The sequence below is a fragment of the Falco punctatus genome, assembly GCF_963210335.1.
Source record: "Falco punctatus genome assembly, chromosome: 5".
In the NCBI taxonomy this organism is placed as follows: Eukaryota; Metazoa; Chordata; class Aves; order Falconiformes; family Falconidae; genus Falco; species Falco punctatus.
Window position 1 is genome coordinate 3,380,650 of NC_137584.1, and position 19,059 is coordinate 3,399,708.

A 19,059-nucleotide genomic window follows, 5' to 3' on the forward strand; every position below is an offset into this window, starting at 1 on the left:
ATCAATTTCACAAAGATTTAATGTGTAAGAAGCACAATTAAAAAACCCACACTGTAATATACCCTCTCAATGCATATGGATTGTTTTACTGTAACTGTGAATACATCCATGACTGTTTCAGGGAAGCAGTACATATAATATGTCATCTTCAGCTCAATTTACAATTATCAGGAAGACAGGGCATTTAAAATTAGTTGATCAGGAAGAGAAATGTACAACCTTTTTTCAAAAAAATATATATCTTATTTACTTTCTTTATACACCTAGTCATGTGCACATGTATCCTTTGGGTGGTTAATATATTTACATAATTTTAAGTGTCTTTATATGTGTACAGACCCTATGAACATATTATACACAGACTGTACTAGATTGCACAATATCGTACAATATAGCCTGTATAAATGCAGGTGATGATGAAAATAAGGGTCTGGCCTAATACTATATGCAGGATGTAGATATATCTCATTACTGTTTGAGCCTGCCTTCTGTCAATTTGTTCATTTATTAAGTTCTTGTGTTTTTATGAACATAATCATTCAAAGTGTCAATACAAATCACTTTTATTTAAAATACATTCTGTAGGTTAAAAATTGTCTTTTTGGGTTAATGATTTTGTAGTGAAATGCCTGTACTTTATGCTTGGGAATCTCAACAGACCTAACTAAAAATTTGCAAGGAAGTTACATGCATATAAGTATTTAAAACAAAACAGTCTTTTTAAAAGAAGATAAGCAAACTCACTGCTCTGTACAGCTCTCCTTTCTGAGTACACACATATGAGGATGGGAATGACAGACGACGAGAGAGTCAGGAGCGCATACTTTGCCTACACTCATAGTATCCAGAGTATCAAAAGAGCGTTCTGAATGAAATGCAAAATCTGTATTCTAAGCTGTGAGTATTAATTATTCGGCAAGCGAAAGGAATACAGTGCATTTTTGAGGCTACCTCTACACCATTCTCAGAAGTAACGAGGAGACCACAGGGAAAGTGCTCAAAGCCTGGAGTATGGTGGCTCTTTATGCCAGCCACAATGTTGAGCTTATTATTACTATTATTACTATTTGTAATTAATTTTGCTTTATCCACCTACAGGTCCCATTAACAAGCCCCCCCCCCCCCCCCTTTATATTTCATTTTATGACATAACATTCTCTGTATCAGACTTTCGCACGATCTTGCCACCGAATTGCAATCACACTCCCTGCGCTTCGCCGTTCTCGCCCGCTTCCAAGACGATAATCCCTTATTCCGTTTACACCGCATTTCTGCCCTCCGAAAAGACACGGCAACGCACTTCTGACGGAGCTGTGTAAAGCCCGTTCCGCGCCGCACGGCATCAGCCCCGGGAAGGTGCGCAGGGCAGAGCCGGCGGCAGGGGCTGGGCAGGGGCTCCGCCGGGGGTGCGGAGCGGGGCGCGGAGCGGGGCCGGGGCGCGGAGCGGGGCGCCCCGCCGGGCGGCCGCAGGGACGCAGCGTGCCCGCCGCCCCGCAGCCTCGCTCAGGGAGCGGTAAGTTTTTGCGTCGCTCCGTTGTTTCGCTCGTTGGCGGAGCAAGGGTGGGTTTGGGGAGGGGAAAATGGAGGGGTGGCGGCACGATGGATCCCTGGGAAAAGCACTCCCGGCCCGTGGGGCGAGCGCTGACAAAAGAGATTTGGCAAGTTCCTCCCTCCCTCGGGTTTTGCCCCCCCCACCCGCCCCCTTTCAAATTGTCTCATTGTTAGCGGATTACCCTCGCCTCAGGTTACACCCGCCGGGGACCGGGGGCAGCAGCCCCCCCTCCCCAAATAAGATCTACATTGTCATTAAGGTGTTCTTCTCATTTGTGGAAAATCGGAGTCGCAGGACGGAGAACCCAAATAAAACAAAGGGAAGGGAGCCCGAGCGGTGTCGGCCCCGAGGAACTTGACTTTTGGCAGGGAACTGTCTCGGGGCACCATCCCGCAGCCGCTGCCCATGTTTCCCTCTCGGTGGCAGCCGCCCAGGTGCGCGCTCGGCCCGGCCACGGGCGGCCACCGCGCCGGGACCCGCCGGCGGCGGCTCGGTCTGGAGACCAAAGCCGGGTCCCCCCTTTCGCTCCCTACCCCGGCAGCTGCGGCCCGGGAGGGAACATAAGGAGCCCTGGGGGCCGGCCGGCCGGCCAGCCGCGCCACTCGCTAGGAGGACAGGCCGGCCGGCCGGCTCCAGGCGTGCGGGGCAGCTCCGCGCCCGCCTCAGCCCCTCCGTCCCGCCGACGGCGCCCCGCGCACAGCCCGCGGCTCCCCGGCACCGGCGGCAACCCGACACCGCCGCACGCTCATTGGACGGCGCCGCCGACCCCGCCTCCCCGGCCGCGACGACTCAGGCGGCGGCTCGGCCTGCCGAGCGCTGAGGCTCGCTACTGTTTGGTCGACGGTGGATGTCAATCAGGTTGAGGGACGGGCCTCCCTGCCGCTGAGGTCCCGCCCCCTCGCCCTAATTGATATTATCGGAGCGCGGCGCGGGCGGCCGGGCTGCAGTCGGGGCTGGCGGGCGGCCGGCTGGCCCGGTGCGGGAGTAGGGCAGCGGCGCGGAGGAGGAGGTGAAGGCGAAAGAGAAAGGCAGCCGGGAGGGAGCGAGCGAGCGCCGAGCCAGAGACTAGCAGAGCAAATTCTTTACCGTCTTCTAGCACCCACCAAGCGGCGGCAGCGGCGGCAGTGTCTAGAAATATATAGCTAGAAATATAAAATCACCACGCTCCTGCACCATGGTTTTTCAAAATAGGCTCCCTTCTTGGATTATTTTGTGCTCCGTCTGCCTGTTCCGCTTTGCACACACGGGGGAGGCACAGGCTGCAAAAGAAGGTAAGGTGATGCGGTAAACAAAAGTTTGGGCTTATTTATTGCTTTTGCACGCGAAGCGTCTGTGCGGTGGCTTAGCGGAGGACCAGCCTGCCGCTGCGAGCTGCTTGGCAGCGGCCCCCCCCCCCCCCCCAAAAAAAAAAAAAAACCACAACACCCCAACACAAAAAAAAAAGCCATTTTTCTACCAGCTGAGGTGTAAGGGAGGAAAGAGCAAGGCATTCTGCTGGGGGTGTGCGTGTGTATGTGTGAGAGACCGGGAAAACTGCCATTGCTCTCAGGAATGAGGTCTGTGAGGCATTTGCACGTGATGGAAAGGCACGGGGCTGGGGAGACAGTCCCCGGCCCGGGGATCCGTGCAGGGGAGCCGCACTTGCCTGTGGCAGCCTTGATCCTCCCACGGAGCTGCAGGGAGGGCGGGTAGCCGCGCTGCCCCCCGGGCGGGGGCTGCAGGGGCTCCGGGCCGAGTTTCGGGGCTCGGGACGTTCCGTGGGAGGCAGGGCACGGCGCGGGCTGAGGCTGCGGGGCAGCTCCGCATCGCTACTTGCTGGGGGCCTGCACAGACCGCGGGAAGGAGCATCGGAGTGCAGTTTGGCACCTCCCGGCCGTGCAGGCGTTTAGAGGGTACACACAGCGTGGCGTCGTGTGCCTGCGGCGTGTGGGCTCTCCCCCGGCATCGCCGGAGAGAGGCAGGTTTAGGTGTGAGTGTTTTACACCATCTGCGTGTTACAGCGGGGCTCCCCGATTCCCATCCATCCAACACTTGTGCCTGCGTAAGGCGAGCCCCGGACATTTGTTTTCCCCGCGTGCAGAGACAAACCAGACAGTTGTCTATCAGAGACTGATGGAGGTGTATAAAATCAATTCACAAAGTCCACCCGGGAATCTCTTTTCTCGCGCTGAGAAAACCCGAAATGATTTAAAGGAGCGCCCTGCTCGCGTTTGACAGCCAAAGGCGAAGGTCCGTCTCCATCTTCGGGGGGGGGGGGGGGGGGGGCGCGGTGGCGACAGGGAAGGGGGAGTTAGGGGCTTTTTCGGTGTCTCCGCATATGCATGCGTTTGGGGGTTTTTCCTCCTCAGCTGGATACGTCAATATCTTCATAAAACCGCTGGCATGCAGTAAAATGCCATTTCGAGCTTGTAACTGGAGCTTAAAAAAATCCCTCAATTAAAATGTCCTCTGCCCTTAAGAGAAGGCGGCGATGACGAGGTTAGAGAGGGAAAGAGGGGAGAGCCATTCCTCAGCAGCGTTTCGAAAGTTTATTTGGGGGGACTGTGAGGCACACAGACACCCCCCTCCGGGGAGCGCTAACGCGTGGCCGTGGGGCGGGGAGGGGAGAAGGGCCGGGAGGGCGCGCGCTGCCCGCCCCGCAGATTGTGCCGCCACCGGGGCCGCGCCGCTGGCTGCCGGCGGTGATCTGCTTCGTGATTGTGTCATACGGCTATGGGTGAGCGTATGTATGCATCTATACGTACAAGTGTGCGTGTATAATGTGTCTGTGTTTGGGGAAAATCAGCCTAGCCCAAGGCGGGTCAGGAGGGGGCGACCGGCAGACGGGGATTGATAGCGGCTACCTGCTGCAGGCGCAGAAAACTCCCCTGGAAGGAAGAGCGAGTTTTAAAAACCCACAAAAACCAACTTTGTAGCTTCACCCCCGGCCTCGCCGAAGGGCCGGTGGCGGCAGCAGCCCCGCGTGGTTTCCCACCAGTCCCCGCTGGGTACGGAGCAGGGTGGGGGGTGGGAGGCTGAAAAGTTTTCCGAGTTCCCCTCTGTGGCTCGGTCGGAGCCGCGCTGAGGTGCCGGAGCGGAGCGGGGCAGGGGCCGCCGGGCGCTCGAGCGGGAGACGGCCGCGTTACCTGCGGAGACCTGCCGGCACGGCGGCCCGGGCGCCCGGGGCGGAGCGGGGGCCAGGTCGTGGCCCCCCGCCCGTGGCTGCGACACCTGGGGGTCGCCGCCTCGGGCGCTCCCTCCCCAAACCGGCGGCTGCCGCGCTGGGGCGGGTGTGTGGCGGGGCCGGCCGCGGCCGGGTGCCCCGCTGCTGCCCGGCGGCCCCGCTGCTGCCCGGCGGCCAAGCCCCTCTCCTCAGCGCGGCGGCGGGGTGGGTGCGCGGCGGCGGCTCCCCGCGGAGGCCAGAGGCTGCGGCGCCCCGCGGAGCCCCTTCGCCGCGCTTCGCCCGCCGCCTGTGCGCCTCCTTCCGCGCTCCGTGCCGTGGAGGGGGCCCCGAGCGGCGTCCCCCCCGCCGCGCCCCTGCGGAGGGACCGCGCCCGGCGTCTCGCTGCGCGCCCGCCGCGGGAGCCTGCCGGCCCCGCACGGCCCCGCCAGCCCAGCCGGGCACGGGGCTGCCCGGGCAGGGAGCAGCGCGCCGCCCGCTGCCCTGGGGAGCTCTTCCCCGGGAACTCTCGGTGCTGCACGGAAACGGCGCGTTTGCTTTGCAGGGTGTTCGCAGAGCGGCGTTGTGTGTGTGTGTGTTGTGTGTTTTTTTTTTTTTTTCTGGGATGTGCCCGCCCGTTGCTATGTGATGGAAAATCGCAGCCAAATAAAAGGTATAATGAACTGCAGTCGTGGGACGTTGTGCTGGTGCTGAAATGGTTAATTTTTTGGTGGTAATCTTTTTTCCCAGGACATTTTTAAATGCTTTTGTTTAACAAACCACCACATACACCACCTGCTTTTCCATAGAAAGTGTTACAAAGTAAAGCCCCTTGAATCCAAGCTTAATGAAAGAAGCAGATAATCTTTCTAGAGAGAGACTATCAAACTTACTTAATGAGTAGTTCCACTTTATTACTGAAATACAGGCCTGGAAGCTAGCGTCTTGTGTTGAGCTAACATTCCAGATATTACTGTATGAGCCTTTTAATAACTCTTTTTAGTAATCTCGTCTTTCTAGTAATGCACTGAAATTTTGTGTTAAATTCTACTAGGAGAAAGGGCTGAAACCAGAATTATAACAATTTTTAAAGACCTGGCAAAAGTTTTTCGAGTTACAGCCTTAAATCATGCAATGGAATAGCAGTACTTAAATGCTGTGTATAAAGTCATAGATAGGTTTATAGCTAAAGATACACTGAATAGATTTAAATTAGAAGTGTTACTTTTTCTTCAATCAAATAGAAGTATGAAGTTACATGTGCAGCTTTGAAGAAGGTATCATCTAAGTGTACCAAACCTAAATATATGGTTGATTAGTCTACAGCTTTGGCTGTTTGAAAGAAGGTATTACAGCAAATTATTTAACTTTTTTTTTTCTCTTTTTTTTTCTTCTTTTTTTTTTTTTTTTGACATTACAGATTAATATATGTGCCATTTGAAAGTCTTACAGAAACTTATATAATAATATGCTAAGAAAGAAGCTTATAGCTATGATTGGGATATAAGACGTCTACAGAAATGTATGTTTGGAGGTAACTGATCATTAGTAATATAACCTCCAACAGGTACCGTAAAAGATGTAAGAATTGGTTTATTGAGCTGTGATTAACTGCTTTCAGAGGCAGGGTTACATTTAGCTGAAAATAATTGCAGTGCTACTAGAAGTGATGTATATTAGTATAGAAGTGTCACTGTGGTGTAGTGACACGAAGAATTTAGTAAGGCGTTGCCATAAAGTGAACTAATCTGATTTTGTGTATATAGTATTTTGTTTATATAGTATTTTGTATATGCGAAGTGTGAGGTAATTGCAGAGTCTTTTATTTTCTGTATGCCTGGTTGTCATTTGTTTATAGAGTTACTGCTTTATCACCTAAAGGGCGTACTGTTTCCTTTTAAACTCAGAAAGACCATTGCTTTTGCAGTGCAACTCCTGGTAAGGTATAGGCTAGTCCTGTCTAAATCCGTTTGGGAAAGTGTTGAAATGTTGGTGTGTATTTGTTTGTTTTAAGCTCATTGTAATAACAAGCATATGACAAAGGAGATGAAGGGAGCATGCATCTTAATGACTGATTAGTAACAGTTTAGAGCACTAAGAAAAACAATAGATTTTGATTTAAGAAATGAAATTGTTAAGATTAATGTATATCTGCTTATGTGTGGTTGGTACCTAATCATTTAATCATCTGTTTACAAGTAAATACATAGTCGTGGTTGCAGATAACTTCATAATAATATGAAAAAATATTAATTTGTACAAAAATTGTATTCTTTTAACCACTTTTTAAAGAAGTTTGGACTTTGTTCTTTAGTTTTATATTCCCACTTATTATTATATTTAACAAACAGTAGAAATTCTTTTTTTTGTTTGTTTGGTTTCTTTTAGTAATACTGCTGGACTCTAAAGCACAACAGACAGAGTTGGAATGGATTTCCTCTCCTCCCAATGGGGTAAGTGCTCCAGGCAAAAATTAAGTTCCTAAAGATGAGTTGTTATTTTACCAAAGCAATTGAAACATTTGCTTTAAACTAGCTCCCCTTCATATTTCTTTTGGTAGTTGTACAAGGTGTTTACATCTTTTTCATTTTTAGAACGGAAAGTAAGTGTACCTCAGGTTACAGTGTACAAATGTACAAGCTAATTAAAAGGTAGAGTCTCTTTAGAATCTCACCTCAATATTCTCGGTGGCTTTATGTTTTGTAGTGTAATCCTTTGTGATATACCAGAAAGCTCTCTGTGTTTGTAACATGGTATTTTAAATAATTTTCCTTCTTCCTTTAGAAACAACAGATTTACTTCTGTGTGGAAACTTCTAAAAATATGTTTTTCATTTTCTGTATAATGGGTGATCATAAATTTGTTTACGATGTTTTCTTTGTAATTGAATAGCACAGATTGAAGTGCTCTAAAATAAAAACATTTATACTGCAGATGTGTTTGAAGTGACATTCCAAACTTGAAACATCCCCAAGTCCTGAGGAGCTTGATATCTGGAACTAGGCACGAATTATGTGGTTAAGGCCACCTCCAGCTTGCTTACAAATTAATCTCATGGTACTCCATGAAATGTGGCATTGTAAAGTGCATAGGTATAAAAAATGAGAAGTTTAGAAACATTGGTGTTATTGCCTTATTTATTATATACATAAAATTGGGAAATTTTACTTTCGGTCTGAATTGAAAGTGGTATAAAACCCCTTCTTCCTCAGTCCTTGAGGAAGCACGTTTTCAGAAAGATATAATGGGTATATTGTCCTACCTTAGCTGAGTCCTACCTTAACTCAGTCTGACAAATCATAGATTATATGGACATTTCTTACTCATGGAAGCACTCTTGATGAATCCATTCCGACTCCCTGCATGAACAAGGACTTGGGGGATCAGGCCCTTAATCTTCAGCACATTAGAAATCTGGAGCCAGAAGAGCGTGAAGTGTGAGTGGGGACATAAAAGTGTAACAAATCCTTTAAATAAGAAGAATGAAAATCTGAAAGTGTCTTTCTTTAAAGGCAAGATCGTAAAATCAATACAAGCATAAACTGGAAACGAATCTAAGGACTTCAGAAAGAATTTAGTGCGAGCTCAACACGTATGATGGCTAATAACCCCGGCATTGGCGTTTTGCGCAGATTGAAGCCGTTACCGGAGGTGTTTGAAAGATTAGCTTGGTGGCAATTATATTAGGCTAACCTGTAGATAATGAAAGACATGCTAACACATTACACATGTCAGCATAGTGAAAGATGAAAGTAGAGTCAAATTCAACAGATAGTAAAAGGCAGCATTCAGAGATAGAAGCCACTTTCAATCAGGAATTAAAAGTGAATAAAAAGTAATGGCTGGATTTTTATGCGTGAAAATATTTAGAAACAGTTGCCTGTAAATTAACATAAAAGTACCATTTTAATAATGTAATTTTGAAAAGAAATGTTTTTCTAGTTTTAATTACTGAATATTCTACTATGCAATAAAGACTTCATGGGAATAAACACAGAAAATCTTATCCTTGAGAGAAACTACTCATCATCCTGTACAGAAAATACCAGCCAGACACTCATTAAATGCCTCATTCAGCTCCAAACGTTAGGTCTAGTGATGATCTCAAACATTGCTAAGATAACCAAGAGGTTAAAATACTGTACGTTAAAACCAATAGAACAGGATACATTCAAATGGAATTGCATGTATATCATGGCATGTTGCAGCAGGACAAAGAAAAGTTGAATTTTCTTGCTGTAAAAGGTATCATAGAATTTATCACTTTAAAAAGACTTCAGTGAAACATGACTTCAGATGGCTTAGGTGAAAACATACCCTGAAGTACTGATGCTTGTTGGTTGTTTTTTTTTTTGCACTGCAAAGTAGGTATGCTTGAAAATGGACTGCTTGAAATAATAGCTCTGTGATTACATAATTGAATTATAAGTCATAATTCCTTAAGTTTTTAGGAAGATCATACTCCATGGCTTTGGGAAATAATGGAAAGATTGACTTCAGTGTTTAATGCTAAGGCTAACATGAAGTAGGATTTCTTATCCGAATTTAGGGTTTTGTATGTTTTGCTTGACAGTAGCATAAGAATCAAGCTGATACTCGCTAACCTTGTGTAGTGGGCTAAAAATGGTTTTGTTTGGTAAATGTATTTGGCTTTTTTTGTTGTTTTGTTTTCTGGTTTTGGTGTTGGTTTTGGCTTTTTTTTTTTTTGGGGGGGGGGGGTGGGGTGGGTGGGGAGGGAGGGAGGGAGGGAGGAAGGGGAGAGAGGATTTGTTTTGACAAAGCAATCCACATCAAAACCGGAAAAGTCAGATTCTGTTTTGTGGTGCATTAGAGTCACTTTCACTTCAAAGATACAGTACATTGTCTAACTGGAATATCTTCTTGCAGAATCTGGCTCCGTGTTTTGAGGGAGGACTGCTTACACAAGACAAAAAAGTGAAAGAAACAAAAGCCCCAAACCAACTAAAAAACCCCAAAAACCCAACCCATCCCCCAGCCCTACTTGATGTGAAATGGAGAATAAAAATCCGTAACATTTTAGGCTTCGTGGCTTTTTTGTCATTTTTGTTCTGGGGTATTTTGGTTTGGTTTTTTGTTTGTTCTGTTTTGTTTTTTGATGTGGCAGAACCAAAAGCCTCAGTGTCCAGGGCCCCTTTTTCTTTTCCTTATACTTTGTACTAGTCCTTGGGGGGTGGGGGTGGGGTGGGGGAAGAATCTAAGAATCTTACTCATTCAGATCTAGTGTATCTATTATAAAGATAGACTTCCTTCTGTTCTGAGATTAATACAGTTCCATATGCAATCAGTTCAGTTAACTCCATGAGTATCTTATATTTCAATCATTTAATACCATATGCATATATAATGCCATACATACCACGTCTATATTAACTGTAGGGCTTTGAAATGTGCTTTGATATTTACAGCTTCTGTGCATTTCAGCATCTGCAGCCGTGATATATTTCGTGGTGATAACCAGCATCAATTCAGCCACATCTGCTTTTCCTTGGAGCAGTATACCAACGTTAAAATGATCTCATTTGCTGTCAAATAGGCTTGCAAAATGCTGTATACTGCATGGCTCCTAGTCTGGGAAACCGACGCCTTCCATGCTTGGTTAGCAGTGCAAGAAATTTCGGTGGGTGCTCCATGTTGCAGAGGTGCCCAGTATGCTAGTCCCACAGAGCACTTAAGCACATGCTTACCATTAAGCTCATAAGCACTGTCATTGATCTTAAGTGTGAGCTTAAGTGCATTATTGACACAGGGCCAGAGGGCGAAGTGCCATACAGAGAAGTCATGGTTGCCTATATCATCGGATAGCCCAACCCTGCCCCGCCTAATTCATTACAGCTGTGGTTTCTGGAGTGGATTAGATGTTAGAAGAAATGTGAAAAAAGGTGAGAGACAGGTATTATTACGGCTACACCCGGGCAGATCCACCTGGTTGATTGCAGTGGAAGGTTTGCCGTTGCCAGAGGTGCAAATTCCGGTGCCACGGAAGGCTGTTGAAGACTGCAGGGCTGTTACTGGCTTGTTACACAGTTGGTACCCTAAAGAGGGAACAACAGCAAAACCCCGGCTTTGAACCAGTGAACTTTCAGTCATGCGAGTTGTTGTTAATTATGTATAATCTCATGGTTCATTTGAACTCCCAACTAAATGAAGTTTGCTCCTTTTAACATGGATGCAGCCACAGAACAAACTGCAAGGTGAGGAGCTCCCGCCTACCTTCTTTGGTTTGTAAGTAGAACAGAAAGTGGACTGAACAAAAAGAGGACAATCAAAGTGTTTTCTTGCTTTTAGATGTTTTGATTCTGTCTGTCTTCATTTGCCTTCTCTCTGTATGCCACTGTGATCATATAGGAGTGAATATCATCTGACTCACAAGTTTCAGGACCTGGTCCCGTGCTTTCTGTACAACTGGAGGTTCCACTGGAAGTTTTATGTACACAAGTTTTATGTACCGTAACGCTAGGCAATTTCAGTGTCTAAGACTTCACTGATTTTAGGTTTCCCTGGAAGCAAAGCTGCCGCCCTCTTTGTCTTTGCTTACCTAAAATTGCCATGACTTTAATGAAACATGAGAGAGCCTGGTGTGTAACCAGAACTCGGTACACTGAACAGCTTGCTCTGAAGCTTCTCCTTTACAACTCTGCCCATGATATGAAAGTGATTTTTAGAAGTTATTTCTATGTTAGCAAGACATGGAGGGAGAGAGATCCTGCAGCTGCCTTAATATGTATTTTCTTCACTTGTGTGTTTAAGAGTATTTTAACAATAACCTGCTTGTTAGGAAGACATACTGTTAAAAACGAGTTTTGAATTGCTTGAAGCCTTTTAAAATACACAATAGTTATATCTGGTGGCTTTTTTTTTTTTTTTTTTTGTATTACTAACTGTTCGTTATTGTTTTAGTGGGAAGAAATTAGTGGACTGGATGAAAACTACACTCCTATACGAACATACCAGGTATGCCAGGTGATGGAATCAAACCAAAACAACTGGCTTCGGACTAACTGGATTGCAAAAAGCAATGCACAAAGGATTTTTGTAGAGCTGAAATTCACTCTGAGGGATTGTAACAGTCTTCCTGGAGTTCTGGGGACTTGTAAAGAAACTTTTAACTTGTATTATTATGAAACAGACTACGACACTGGCAGGAATATTCGAGAAAACCAGTATGTAAAAATAGACACTATTGCAGCAGATGAAAGTTTTACCCAAGGTGATCTTGGGGAGAGAAAAATGAAACTAAACACAGAGGTGAGAGAAATTGGACCTTTGTCCAAAAAAGGATTCTATCTTGCATTTCAGGATGTAGGGGCCTGCATTGCTTTGGTCTCTGTCAAAGTCTACTACAAGAAGTGTTGGTCCATCATTGAGAACTTAGCTATTTTCCCTGACACAGTGACTGGCTCAGAGTTTTCCTCTTTAGTTGAAGTACGAGGAACTTGCGTCAGCAGTGCGGAGGAGGAGGCGGAGAACTCGCCGAAGATGCACTGTAGTGCGGAGGGAGAATGGTTAGTGCCTATTGGAAAATGTATCTGCAAAGCAGGATACCAGCAAAAAGGAGACACGTGTGAACGTAAGTAAACATACAAGTTGCTGTAAAATGTACATTATAGATCATGTTTTACCAGCTTATTTTTATTATTTTTTTTGCAAGAGAAATACGTCATCAGACTGCTTGTGAAGTTTTTGGATCCTCAATCTGTAAACTTCACACTGGCTAATCTAAAGCAGTCAGCCCTTCTGGATATGGAAGTCAGTGGGTGCATACTGCATTTTTAAATTTAAACAAGAGAAGTTAATGTTGTGTGAAGCACAAATACAGATTCAGGACTAACATTTTAAACAGCTTAAGGTGATGTTCCTTGTACCTCATGGTGATGTTGAGCAAGTCATACCTATCAGAGAACACTGTGTCAATAATCTCAGATATGAGTAGTTAAACAGTTTGTTTTTTCACATGATCTGTGGCAGAGTTATAAGGAAACTAAACCTGAGGTAGTAAACTTAGAACGAGGTGTGGTTAGTAATGGGAAGAATACACACACAATTAAACCTGAGTGTAAAATTCAAACAAACACAAGATAGATCTTTCAAACGGAATATCAAGTTTTTAGAATAAAGTATATTTTTCTTCCTGCAATATCTTTTTGCTTAAAACTAACTCAAAACTTTCAGCTTGCTGTGGGATCATAGTGATTAGTTTAAAATACTAGCAAATCAGAGACTACTGAGTTGTACTTTCAGACTGATACAGCATATTCTGAAATCATATTCTTAGAATGATATGTGCCCTTAGCATTGCTGTCAGTGGGGCTACATGCATAAGACATTTCTGTTCAGTGTGTGAAAGCATATTTCAGTATTTCTGCTTACAGCAAAATCACGAGAATAGGCAGTTCGTTTTCATGTACATTTAATACAAGGTCTATCACTTTTATCATAAGATAACAAAAGGAGTTATATATCACCATATTTTTATTGTAAGATAGGCAGACATTTGTTGGTGAGAAATGTTGTAAGTAAAAAACTGGAAAAAAAATACCCCAAACACAGGTATCTGCAAAGAGGAGATATCTACAGAATTTGAAAACTAAGGCTGGCAGCAGTCACTGAGTCCAAGATGTCTGTGTGAGGACTTCAAAATCTGTAGAGGATTAGGGACACCCTAAAACAAAGTAAATGAATCTCATTATTAATTTTTCCTTGGGGAAAAAAAAAAAACATTATTGTGTTCTTGATGAGTTTATATGAGGAAATTCAGTACAAAGTGAAGCAAGTTGAGTTGACCTGAGGCCTTTGTAGCTTTGCACAAATCTTCCATTGTTCTGTTGGGAAGGGGCGAGGGCTTATACACTGCAGAGGGTGATCTCATTAGGAGTAATTGTAATGTGAAAAACTGCCCCTATGAAACCATTCAGTAGATTGTATTAAAGCTCTGTTAAAAATATTAAACACTTTGTCCCGTAAAAGCCTGGTTTTTGAGATTTTTCAAATGTTTTTTTTGAGCAACTGACTCTTTTCCTTCTCTTAGTTAACTTGCTCTTGATTACGGACCTAGTCATAGCTGATGTAATTAATGTAATAATCTTTGATTTTCCATAAAGGAGAGAAAGTATCAGAAAAAGCAGTGTATGTTAGGAAGCGGGTGGGGGACAGGAGCTGGGGGCCTGGGGGGGATGGATGAAGAAGAAATCAGTGTTTGGTAACGAATTCAAGTAACCTGTTTATTAAACAGGCTTCTTAATTTATAACCACACTGATGTTGACAAAAGAATTAAACGATAACTTGCACTCGAGTATAGTAGCATGCTCATTTGCAAGAACACTTCCCGTTTCTGGCTTGCTTCCAAAGCAATCGCTGAGAGAATACGCTACTCTGGAAACAGTCCAGAGGATCATTTATGGTATTTTTCCTCCTTTCTTTCAGTGATCCTGTTAAGAGTTTCAAAACAAACTCCAGCTCCATATTGAGGCAAGTTAATGTATTTGGGAGGGAAAGGGTGGGAGGCAGGCACTCGCCGAATGTGCGCCGCTGGCAGCTCTGAGTCAGAACGATCTGGGTGACTCTGGCACACAACAATAATTGCCGTCTGTGATACTTGTTAGCTGTGCCTGTGCTCGAGGATGTTATTAAGTATGATCAACTATGTAGTGACCGATAATACAGCTGGCACACTGATACCGCGTCTGTTTTTTGTGACAGATATTGAGAGAAGCTTATCTGAACATTGACACTAATGCAACTGGCTATCTGTTACTGTCAAGCTGTGTAACAGATCAAGCAGAAGCAAGTTGGAGTGTGCTTCCTTAACCCAGAGCTTTTATAGCCCTGTCTGAGGGCTCACTTCTGCAAATACTTTGTACCTGGCATGCTGCGTGACTTCTTTGGGACTACTCATGGCAGAAAGCATTGTGCTCTGTCAGGATGGGCAGAAGTCTGTGATTCCGCTCTCACGCTTGCTAAAGCTCAGCTGAATTAACTTAACACAATGGGAAGGTCTTTTAAAGATACAGAATAATACCTTATCTGGCTGCGTTGTAGCAAAGGTAGGAGTAGATGGCCACATTGTAGTTCCAAATAGCTCTTCAGCCTCTAGCTCAGTGGGGATTTTCATTTGTGTTACGCTGGCTTGATTGGCTGGCTGTGATTGAAGAATGTGTTTCTTTTGCATACAGCTTCTCTCCCGTGTGTGAAATTTTTTGAGTTCAGACACTGAAACAATTGAGTTCTGATTTATACACAGCTCTGCACTGGATGTGTTGCCAGAAGATTTTTTGTTTTGTTTTGGGTTTTTTTTTTTGTTGCGTGAATGTAAGTAACTGGTAATGCTGGGAAAGATAAGGAAGAAAACAATTGTGAGCAGTGAAACACAAAACCTGGAAAATGAGCTCCCCTGTGTTTCTTCTGCAGCTTTATCTTTGAAACTGAAGTAGTGTGTTTGTTTGGTTGTTTTTTTCTATGTATGCTGATTATTTCTCACTATAGGTGTGCCAAGGGTCTGTGCCACCTCGGTGATCTATTGAGATAACAAACATACGTAAGAGAGCTGAATTGCAGAGAGCTCACAAGTGTCATTTAAAGCAAAATCTTAAACCTGGGTGAAACAAACATGAGAAAACTATACGAGCCTCTGAACTTTGAATTGCAGATTCTTTTGTTTATGTGCAAGGACACAATCTCCTCCATTTTGATCTTACGTCTGATGGTATATGGCACTAGGCTTAGGTGTGGAAGTTGTACATTGTAAAGGATTGCCTTGAAAGGTACCTAGCAGAGATACCAGAAAGGTACTTGGAAATACCAAGTTCTTCCAATAGCGTGTATTGCATCTGTTCTGGCAAAAAAAACTCAGCCACAAAACCCCAATAAAGATCTCAGTAACTGTAGTGTACTCCCAGTAGGTCTAACTTTGATTATTTTTTTGTTGTTGTTTTCCCCGCACAGTGGATTTCAGTCAATATGTTGTACATGTAAGGAGCACACTGTGATCAGTGATTGTATTTGAAGGAGAAAATAATTCTTTGTGAACTTCTAGTGTAATGCGTTTTCCATCTGTTTCGTGTTAGCTGGAAATGGGGAGGGAATGAATTAAATTTATTCAATTGGAGTAGTAGAGTGATTTTTCAGGAGGTACGAAGCATCGCTTAATATGACTGAACGGAGAAATTACACAGGTGATTGGGCACAGAGTCCAAAAATTCAGATTTCTAGGGAAAGCCAAATGGGTACATTTTACTGTTAAACATTTTATAATAATGTATGCAGTAACAGTTGTTTTATTGGCCCTGAAATGGGGAGGGGATTATAGCTATTTGTAGATTTTGTCTTGGTGAGGTAAAAAGGGAGATACAGGCTTTTCTTTCCAAACCTTGTCATGTGCTGTATGCTGTGCCAGACTGCAAGCTGCACCTGTTCCTTCTCTTTTTTTCTTCTTGGGACAAACTTTTATCTCTTGACATTGTGAAATCTTACTTGATAACAGATCCAGAAAGCGAATCTGCCTTATGCTTGGCATTTTTGTGGTGTAAAGTATGTGTGGTTGTGTTTCTTTGGTTGGTTGGGTTTTTTTTTGTTTTGTTTTTTTGATAGTACTCCACTTAGGAGCTGATAAGCCACAAATTTATTAGTAGAGGGCAATGAATTAAGAGGCGAATGTGAATAAGCTGTCATTAAAAAAATGTTACCATGCTTCTAAAAGCTCAGGTTTTGCATATTGTGAAATTGGTGTAGTTTAGCCCAGGTAGTGTGTCCCAAAAGCTTTGGGTGACCTGCAGGATCCGTAACTTATGTTGACATTCCTGCATTTTCAACCTGAAAATCTTCTGCTTTGTGAAGAAGGGGAAAAATGGTAGAAAACTTTTTCAATGGCATTTATATCATTAAGACTCTAAATGTTTCCTTTTTTAAAGAGCAGTTACTCTTCTTCCATTTGCCTCCAAAATTACTCTAGGGAAGAGAATGTAATTATTCATAGCAAATTGAACCAGAGCAGAGAATGAGGATACCTCTGAGTCTTGTCATTTTCTCAGAAGCCAGTGGAAGTTCAACACGAGAATGTCTACCTCCTTCCCTTTTTGTCCCCTAAAATTTTAAATAATTTTGCTGTCCCCTTTTCAAACGAAGGTCAATGTGATATCAGGTGCCAGATACAGCTGCATAAGAACTATTGGTTTTAAAAATAATAATAATCATGTAAATATCTTTCCAAAGGATCCTAGCAGTGTTCAGAAAAATACACCAGTTAATTTTAAGGTAAAAGTAAGACTTTCTAGCTAGATGGTCAAGAATACTGAAGGTGTTTCTATTGTGAAATGTAGAGCTGTGATTTCTGCTTCCAGCCCCCTTTGGAATTTCTAGAAAGTTGAATGTCTTGGCTTTCTTTCACCCTGGAGTCTCCTGACTGCCCTTCTTGTCAGAGATGTGGTAGAAAGATATATTTTCTTGCTACGTCTTTCTTTCAGAACAGTCTAGTCTTCTTATAGAGCATGATTTTCACAAATTTGTCAGTCTCCCTAAGTCAGTTGAGTTTTTGACCTACTTGATTCATGTTCTTCAGCCTCTTGGATGTGTCAGCGCAGAGAAGAGAAGGGGAGAGGAGCTATGTCTACTGTTAAACAAGTCCTCTTCGAAAATTGGTTTCCAAATTAAATCTATCACCTGAAGAAACGGTTGCCTTCGTGCCTCATAGCATTTGTTGCAGGTATCCTCAGGGTTGCCTTGTGGCCCTAAGATACAGGGTTTTTTTTCCCTTTAAGTTTCTGAATTACTTTGATTAGTATGATTATAGGCCATATAGTTTTGGAGATACGGCATCCTGTCTCGAGTGTGACATGAAGATATGTGAGAAGTTAAGGTGATGTTTGAGTTGAAGTGATTTAAGTGCTGGACGCAGTCAAAACCTGCTAGTTCTGATCCAAAATGCCATCAGTGATCCCTAAAATGCATTAACTGCGGAACTACTGACAGGTTTAGTCAGTACTGAACCAGTTGTTTCGCTCCAGGAGAGCTGAAAGGAGTGGATTAGCACATGCACGTGGGCGTCAGGAGTCCAGATTCTAGAAGTAAAATTGTTGGGTAATGTAGTTGAATGTAGATCTCTTTCCCTTCTCTAGCCTTTCTTCTGCCCCACCCCGACCCTCTGCTCCTCTTTCCAGATTCTGTTGTCTCCAGGAATTAATTTTATTTTTGCATTTTTCTAGAGGTTTGCTGAATATGAATTTCTGAAACTAAATTTGTTGCACTTTTTTTTTTTTTTTATTTTCCTTTTGGTCAGATTCACTGCTGTGCACAGATTTTGAAATCAAAACAAAGCCAGCAATGAAATCTAGCAGATTCTTAGTAATTTCTCCTTTAGTTACAGAGGAAGCACTAAAGCTGTCTTTTTACGGGTCTGGGATGCCACTGCTGAATTAGCTGTGGTTGCTCAACAGCTGGGCCATTAACTCCTTAGCCATAAAGTCTATCTTCTGTTTGTTCTAAATGAAGCTTTAGTTGCTATTTAGAAATGGAATCTCATCATGTTAAGTCTGTTGCACAAAACCATACATCTTGCTTCTGAAACAAATTTTTCTTCCCAGAAATCTGTTGTGAAAGTTATAAGAGACATAATAGCTTTGTTACAATTTTTCTGGAGTATAAAAGATTTTCCTAGATGATGAAACAACTGTCTTGCTTGAAAATTCTGGGATTTTGGGGGTTGGTTTTTTGTTTGTTGTTGTCCAGTGTTTTTGTTAATCTTTGAGAATTAAGCCACTAAAAACAAATTTAAATATTCTTTTATTTCAGAGTACAAATGAGAGAAATGACACACACATATAATCCTTGTTAGGGGACTCTCAAGTGCATGTGCATCCCATTAAATATGACTGTTAGCTGTTTAAGAAAAAAAAACAAACCAAACCAAAACCCAACCCCTCCAGCCAGGAAAATAAGGCTTCACGAACTGAAAAAAGGAAAGTTAGTAGATTACAGAGAAACTAAAATTAGAAGTTATTTCCTGGAAGAACTTCTTACAGAATAGATAGGAACATGTTAATAAGTGTTGAACTGATCTACTTTATGTATCTGTAAGTCAGCTATTATATGGATGATGGAATGCTGTTCAAAGCGGTTCAAGCAAACTGCACTTCAAAGTATAAATTGGTCTCTGAAAGCAAGGAGCCTTAAGCAAAGGAGTGAAGTGGAGGTTCTTATTCAAGAAGTGGGACAACCATACAGAGAGATCCATGTTTGGTACTGAAGTTGAAAGAAAATAAAAATTATGTGAGCAAAATGTTTGCTTAACTAGATTAGCTTTTGAATTTTCTGCATTCCAAACTTCCTCTGTTATCATGAAAATATTTGCCCCTCCAT

General features: G+C 43.6%; 1 protein-coding gene across 7 annotated transcripts in view; it reads left to right on the forward strand.

The window, feature by feature from the left end:
- The first annotated feature begins 1,273 nt into the window (after nucleotides 1-1,273).
- EPHA7 (EPH receptor A7) overlaps nucleotides 1,274-19,059 on the forward strand; it is a 179,178-nt gene continuing 161,392 nt past the window's right edge. For 5 of the 7 annotated variants that reach the window (XM_080388103.1, XM_080388099.1, XM_080388097.1 and 2 more), the window contains exons 1-3: nucleotides 1,536-2,823; nucleotides 7,080-7,144; nucleotides 11,610-12,279. In XM_080388103.1, coding sequence (XP_080244229.1) covers nucleotides 2,727-2,823; nucleotides 7,080-7,144; nucleotides 11,610-12,279 — 832 coding nt within the window. In that variant the 5' untranslated portion in view covers nucleotides 1,536-2,726. Of the gene's footprint in view, nucleotides 1,514-1,535; nucleotides 2,824-2,845; nucleotides 4,275-7,079; nucleotides 7,145-11,609; nucleotides 12,280-19,059 lie in introns of those variants that run through there. The other 2 variants (XM_080388102.1, XM_080388100.1) reach the window with 2 other exon arrangements.